General features: G+C 36.1%; 1 protein-coding gene across 1 annotated transcript in view; it reads left to right on the top strand.

The window, feature by feature from the left end:
• LOC120352213 (coagulation factor IX-like) overlaps positions 1 to 4,962 on the top strand; it is a 17,437-nt gene extending 12,475 nt beyond the window's left edge. Inside the window, exon 9 of the mRNA XM_039431958.1 lies at positions 4,945 to 4,962. Coding sequence (XP_039287892.1) covers positions 4,945 to 4,962 — 18 coding nt within the window. The remainder of the gene's footprint in view (positions 1 to 4,944) is intronic.
• Positions 4,963 to 7,872: the final 2,910 nt, after the last annotated feature.

The following is a 7,872-nucleotide window of genomic DNA, read 5'->3' as shown; positions in this document are numbered from 1 at the left end:
TATTGCAAGGACTGGGTAAATTTGATAATACTGATCGCCATTTGCAACCTCAACCATTCATTGATCAGATAAAATTAGTACAAACTCTTGCACCTACCTCTTGGAGTATGTGGCGTCTTCGTTTGACTAGTTTATTAATTGGCGAACCCCTGATGTTCTTTCGGAGTAGAGCCCATGAATTTACATCATTGGATGAGTTTGTAGCTGTCTTCCTGGAACAGTTTTGGAGCAGAAGTAAACAGTTGGACGTGCTAGCGGATATCATATCATGCGATTCCAACCCTAACTTAGACGGTGCATGTACCACTCTCGTCACTGCCCTACAGTTCAAAAATTCTCAACTGAGCGAGCCCATTAACGAATCAGCATTAGCAAGTATTATTCTAAAGAAGCTACCGTATCAAGTTAGAATGGCACTCACCACCCAACCCATTATTGATTGCAAACAGCTAATAAATCATCTATATGGCATACAGTCTGTGATGCAATGTCAAACCACCGATCAGACCAAAGATACACACAGAATCAACATAACTCAAAAAGTAATCAGTATACCAGCCAAAACTATGAACCGGTATCATATGATCGCTCCCGATCTGCCCCTCAATTTGAACGCCGCTATGAGCACAAACAAAATAGTAACTGGAATAATAAAAATTTTCAAAATCGCACAACTAATCATTACGCCCATCAGAGCAACCGCAGGAATTATTATGATGGCCGTGATCGATTAAACTCAAATAATGGTTACACTCAGAATAATTACAACAGAAATTACAAACCGCCACCTCAACAAGTAAGCACAAATTATACATTAGCGCATGCAACAGGATTAAACCAACAAAAAACACAGAACCCAACACCCAACGACCCGCCACCAGATATACAGAAAACTACAGCTAATAAACCATGACTATATGATACCCCCGATATAACACCCACAAGCTCAAATGAAACAAACAAAGAAAAGCAGGATATTTCAACGTCATACACCACATTCAGAAATGATTTACCGGAAACTTTGTTAGAAGAAACTGAGAAGGAAAGCAGGCTACCGGATATCCAAATGCAGGCGTATATCGATATCGAAATATATGGAATGAAGATTCAAGCATTAGTAGATAGTGGTTCACAATGTAGCCTCATACAAACAGACATATTTCAACGTCTAAAAGAAAAAACAAAATTAGCTACTCTACCGCTAACCAATGTATATGTATCAGGTATCAGTCCAGGATGGGGAATACATATAACTACCCAATGTTTACTGGAAATAAACCTTCAACAACAACGATTTGCTTATACATTTCTTGTATTACCTGTATCCGGTCCACACATAATAATAGGTACAGATTTTCTCCAACAATTCCAAGCCTGTTTAAATTTCCAAACCTTGAAATTTCATGCTTTTACCGAAACCGAATCACACGAAGTTATAGTACCCCTTGATCTGGAGAAACACACTGAAGGAATTATGGAGATACACTTCGCTCACTACATGGAAGGCGCGCCGAGGAAGTGGGGTATCCACGGAATTGAAAATGCTATGGAGTATATGGAGGTATTAAGCCTAACAACGAAGAACCAAACACTGTTAGGAGTAGACTCTAGTACCGAAGAATTGTTAAGCCGTGTCCACACTATGTCGATCGACTCTGTCGACCCGGTCGATCGATAAAGTCGCTCGACACCTTCGACTGTGTCACTCAACAAAATTGCCTCAGTATATGTGGACGAGTCGACCGACAACACGACCGACAATCGAGTGTTTTATATTTAATCGAGTGTTTTATTTTAAATATGAATTGAGTTTTTATATAAAATGAGTGATGATGAAGATGCTGGAGCAGCGGCTTCTGCTGCAATTCTTATTGTCATCTTGGGAAGCCAAAAAGATCATCGCCCGCGGAGATTTTGGGTACGGCCTAGCCTTGTTCGAGGCAGAAAAAAGTATAGTACAGAGGAATTTATGGAAGATTTATTGCTGGATGAGGTTGGCGAATTAAATCCGCGGGCTTTAAAAACTTTTTTAGAATGAAAAGTTCCGATTTTGAAAATCTTTTGAAAATGATTCATTTTCAATAAAAATGTAAGCACTTGAACAACAGTATAGCACTATTCTATTTTTTAAAACGGCAGTGACAAGATTGACACGTCCACACTGGTGCCTTCGACTCGACTGTCTTTGATCCAGACCGACCTGATTCGGGTTGTGTTCGACTCAACTCGACAGCGCTCAACAATGTCTAGCGACACGTCCAGACTTGTTTGACATTGTCGATCGACTTTGTTGATCAGTGTCGATCGGCATAGTGTGGATGCGGCTTTAGAGATACTAATAAATAGAATCCATCAACATACCGGTTGGCACCCTGACATTAGACAGGAAATAATTCAAGTATTCCATAAAAATGCAGGAGTTTTTTCCGAACAACCTGGTCTAGCTACTCACTTCGAATGTTCACTCAATGTTAAACCACACGACACGTATTACCGCAAATCATACCCTATACCTTTCACCTATCGATCTGCCGCCATAGCAGAAATCTCTCGCATGGAACAATTAGGAATTATAGAAGAATCCACAGCACCCTATAGTTTGCTGATTGTGTGTGTAGCAAAAAAGGATGGAACAGTAAGACTATGTCTGGATGCTTGCGCCTTGAACCGTATATTGGATGATGACCGAGAAGGACCAGACCAAATTGAACAAGCTATGCAAACTTTCCATGGCAAAACCATATATTCAACGGTAGATTTGAGCGCAGGATATTGGCAAGTCCAAGTAGCACCGGAATCGCGCGATTATTTATCCTTTCTGTTTAATGGACGCAATTACAGGTTCACTTGTATAGCGTTTGGATTACGGAATGCTATGGCTGTATTCATACGGTGTCTGAGACAGGCGCTAGGAGACGATATCAGAGACTACTGTACATTATACGTGGGCGATGGATTAATAGCCTCACAGAATATACGTGAACATTGCCAGCATTTAGATATAGTATTTGATAGATTGAATAATTGCGGATTGAAACTCAAACTATCGAAGTGTGAATTTTTTGCGAGGGAAGTAAAATATCTAGGACACATAATCACACCTACTGGCATATCACAGGACCCAGACAAATTATTAGCTATCAGACAATTTCCATCACCAACCAACCGTAAACAGTTACAGAAGTTTATTGGATTTTTACAATTCTACCGCCGCTTCAACAAACAAATGTCACACTACACTGCCCAACTCAGTCATGTATTGTCCAGTACCAAACCTTGGAATTGGACTAACAAGGAAGAGATCATATTTCAGCAACTAAAAGAAGCTTTCCTAAATTCTGTCGTGTTGAAACACCCTAACCTGAAAAAACCTTTTTTCTTGAATGTCGATGCCTCAGATTATGAGATAGGCGCAGAGATTTTCCAAGAAGACGATCAAGGAGAGAAAGAAGTGCTAGCATTTTTTAGTAAGACACTCAACTCAGCACAACGTCGATATTCTGTGACCGAAAAAGAGTTGTTGAGTATTGTGGAAGTATGTATTAAATACCGGACATTGTTGCTCGGCAATAAGATATTTATCAATACCGACCATAAAGCTTTAACATTTTTCAAAACAGCCAAATTAAATCACAACCGCCTATCTAGATGGTTTCTTGCGCTTCAAGAATATGATATCGAATTGACCCATCTGCCAGGAAAGAAAAATCAGACCACCGACTTTCTATCCAGGGAAATAGATGCTACATATTGTCAAGATACCAACCTGAAATGTTTCGCCGTAAAGAGTGGAAAAGCATACCATATCCCCCCAATATCCAACCACAAATTCACACTGCCGTATTAACCCCTAAAAGAATCCGCATCACCCAATACGAAGACCCAAGACTGTCCCAGATCCGCGAATTGATGGAAGAAGGAGCTACTGAACCGCCCGATTACCTGCGACAGTACACCCGCTACAAAGGATTTATGTTCCACCGACCGGCTAAAAATACTTACGACTGGCGCCTAATAATCCCCGCTAATATGGAAACAGATTTGATAAAATAAGCTCACAAACGTATTGGACATTTTGGAACTATGAAGACCCTCCACCTACTAAAAGAAAGCTGTTATTTTAAAAGCATGCATAAAAAAGTGGCCAAAATAGTAAAAGCTTGCCATATATGCCAGAAAGCCAAATACCCGCGACACCATATCAGGGGCGAAATGAATCCCATTCTCCCTAGTGCACCATTGGAATTGATATCAGCGGATATATATGGTCCATTACCCATGGCACAATACGGAAAAAAATACATATTCGTGCTTACATGTGTTTTTTCAAAATATACAATGCTATTTCCCATAGGTAAATTGACCGGAGAAGTTTTGGCCCGATGCATAACGGAAAGATGGACAAATGAAGTAGGAAAGCCTAAAAGAATCCTATCTGACAATGCAACCTATTTTTGTAGCAAGCAATGGAAAGAAATACTTCACCTGGCTAATATTAAATGGTCGAGGACATCTCTTTACAACCCCAGCGCTAATCCAGTAGAGTGACATATGGCAGAGATCTCTCGTTTTATGCGGACTTACTGTAACGAAAAACACCAACAATGGGTTAGATATATAACATTTTTAGAAGAGTGTTATAATAATAGTCTAAATGAAAGCACCGGTCGTACGCCTTACGAAATCATGTTCGGTAAAAGAAACACTACATTTATCGAAAAATTAATTGATTTTCCAAGCTCAGAGGTGAACAAGCCAACAAATTCTAATATCCATCATCTAGTCAGATTGAAGCTAGAGCAAAAGGCAAGTGTAGAAAGAGATTTAACGACCGAGCATACAAAATATTTTCATATAAGATTGGAGATGAAGTTTTAGTAAAGAGCCACAGATTATCAAATGCTTTAGAGAAAGTAACTCGTAAGTTTTTTTTAATTTATTCAGGGCCATTCACTATCGTAGCCATATCGCATCACAACACAGTCCAGTTGCAAGAGAATGAGAATACGCACATTGTTTGGTGGGAAAATGTAGCCAATATTGAACCATATCACAGAATTTGAAATAAATATGATAAGTAATCAAGGAAAACACCACTATCAAACGAATTACTGACCTATCATGATAAATTTAATCTTGAGTTAGACCGCATGGCAACAATCCGATGTTTTTATTCCTCCCAACTGTCCAAAGCCTGCAACAAGCAAAAGAATAATTTTTAATTATGTAATTAAATAATATACACCATATAAAATAAGACACAAATGGGGATAGTGAAAAATAAATTAAGCAAATTACCTTAAATGTGAAAAATGTGACGAATAAGGTTAGTTTATGCTGCAGAACGCAAAGCCAAAGTATATGACATCAGAAAGCAGATATTCAGAACTGGTAGGTTAACAAAGCCATCTAGATTGAATGTATGTAGCGCTCAACATATGTTTAAGAAAAGAAAAATATTGTACCCCAAAAATGTTATTTATCACTGTTATTATTATATTTATAAATGTTAATATATTTATTTATATGTTTTATATTTATTACCGTTAGTTTATGCCATGTTTGATACTGAAAAAACCTTAATTGAATGCTAGTTACCTAAAGCCAAAGAACCATTAGCAAAAGAAAGGAATTGTACCTGATATATGAAAATTATTTATATTAAGACCTAGGAATTACAATAAAATATAAGCCCCAGAAAATTTGTATATCGAAATTATTGTTTGAAAGGAATCAATTATAAGAGAATCAAGTAATGTGTGTAGTTAGGTTGGCGGCCTTGCGAGCGGCAAATTTAAAAATACTATGTTCTAAGTGTTGTAAGGAGGAATGTGTCTAGGAGATTATATTTATGATATTTTTTGTGTTGATAAGGAGAATTTGTTATTGTATTTGATAGAGGTCTGAGGGAGGCGCAGCAGATAGATCTGCAAACTATGATAAAAATTGAGAGTATATTTGTAGACAAAGTATGGAATATATCGATGTGTTGAAGGATGGATTTTCATTAAAAACATTGTGATTCTCAAATATTTTGATTCCAAATCCAGGGGCGCATGTAACATATTCAATTTGGATAGATAAATAAAAATCCCTAGCTGAAATATTAATAGGTCTAAGTAAAGTAACTGGCTAATATCGCCAAAGAGATAACATAAAGATTAGATAATATCAGATTGTCCTGGCTAAACTGTACAACAGCCTAAGAGGAATTGAAATAATTTTTTGCTAATATATAATATTATATAAGATATTGAAGGTTGAGGTTAGGCATAAACATTTAGTGATTGAGCCCTGCAATGTAGAATCTGACCAAACACCTTGGCAGAAATTTATTGTGGCAAAACGGTATGCAATTTGAGGAACAAAAGGTCTCACGTGGCTAATTGTTGTGATGCATGAAACAAATAATAACATATAGAAAATTAACTAGCATGTAGAGAGCATATTTTAAAAACCCAATAAAAATAATTAAATGTATCCCGGAAATAGGAGGTTACCAGGCGCATGAATACTGAAGTAATTTGCATGCACCAATCACATAATGGCAATTGATAGGCGGCAATAGTATGCCGATTCAAAAATATTTGTATATATTTCTACAAATAAATAGAATTTGTATAAAATTGTTGTATAGTCTATGTTTTGGATATGGCCCGAAGGCAAAGAAATTATTAAACATACAACATAAGTAATAATTTAATATTTTAGTACGGTCTATTTGAACCTTGAATGGCGGAGGACTAGGATATTCAAATTTTATGTAAATTTAGAAATCAGAAATGAGAATTGTGAAATTGAGAAAGGAGAACCAACACTCGCCTGCCAAATGCCACCATGAGAGTTCCCTAAATATTATAGAGTGTAATACCTTGCTATAACTTGTAAAAATTTAAAGTTAGATTGAATTACTAAATTTCTTATAAGACTTTGTGATGCTCTTATAGAGCAAAAGTCATTTTCATTTTTTAAATAATTTTTGTAACCCCTTGGAAGAGACGACTCCAGCTACCATAGTCCAGGACCACCAGGAGTTGGATCGACATCAGCAGCTCATAAGAAAATTTCGACATGTGAGTGAGAAATATTGAAATAGTGATAGGGCGCCCTCAGTGCTTCGAAACTACATGAGAATCAAAGCTAGCTCGTCGAAAGGGTTTTCTAATAAATTAAGAATTTGGTAAAAAATACTTGCGCAAGTAAATATAGTTTTAAAGGTATTTTATTAGAAGAGTAACGAGTCAGTACATATCAGAAGTTCTATAAATCAAAGAAGTATAAAATCTAGGCTAGTAATACATATTCATATGATCTTTAATTTCTGCAATATAATCTGCGATAGTTTGTCATAGCTCTGATTCACTAGATGAATTGCTCTATTTATTCCGTCAGGTGCCGAATCTTGCACCCTGAGATAAAATATATATTCATTGCAAAGAAATCTATTAGATACTATAGAATTTAATATATATATTTGGATTATTGGTTGCCAATTTATCAAGCTGATTTCAAGGAATCTATTTTTAATTGAATTGTCCAAGTCGACAAGTATTAGCAAGCTAATATCGCAGCTACATACAAAAGAATGCATATGATTATAAAATAAAAGCACATGGTAACGTTTCGTGCTATAAAATTTAAATAATAGTATTTAGCCTGTGATATTTTATTGATTTCGATTATTGTTCTATTTTTATATATATAATTTTTTAATCGCTCTTTATATTTTTTGCCCTGATCTATTTTTGCAATATTTGTTAATATAAGCTAAATAATGCATTCAGTAAGATTTCTTTTTAAAAAGAAATCTTTATTTTTACAAAACACAAAATTTGGAATAAACAATTTAAACAAGTGAATTTTGATAAAGTG

This window comes from Nilaparvata lugens, chromosome 7, assembly GCF_014356525.2.
Source record: "Nilaparvata lugens isolate BPH chromosome 7, ASM1435652v1, whole genome shotgun sequence".
Lineage (NCBI taxonomy): Eukaryota > Metazoa > Arthropoda > Insecta > Hemiptera > Delphacidae > Nilaparvata > Nilaparvata lugens.
The sequence above is the reverse complement of the archived record's forward strand: the minus strand, read 5'-3'. Positions and strand labels throughout refer to the sequence as shown.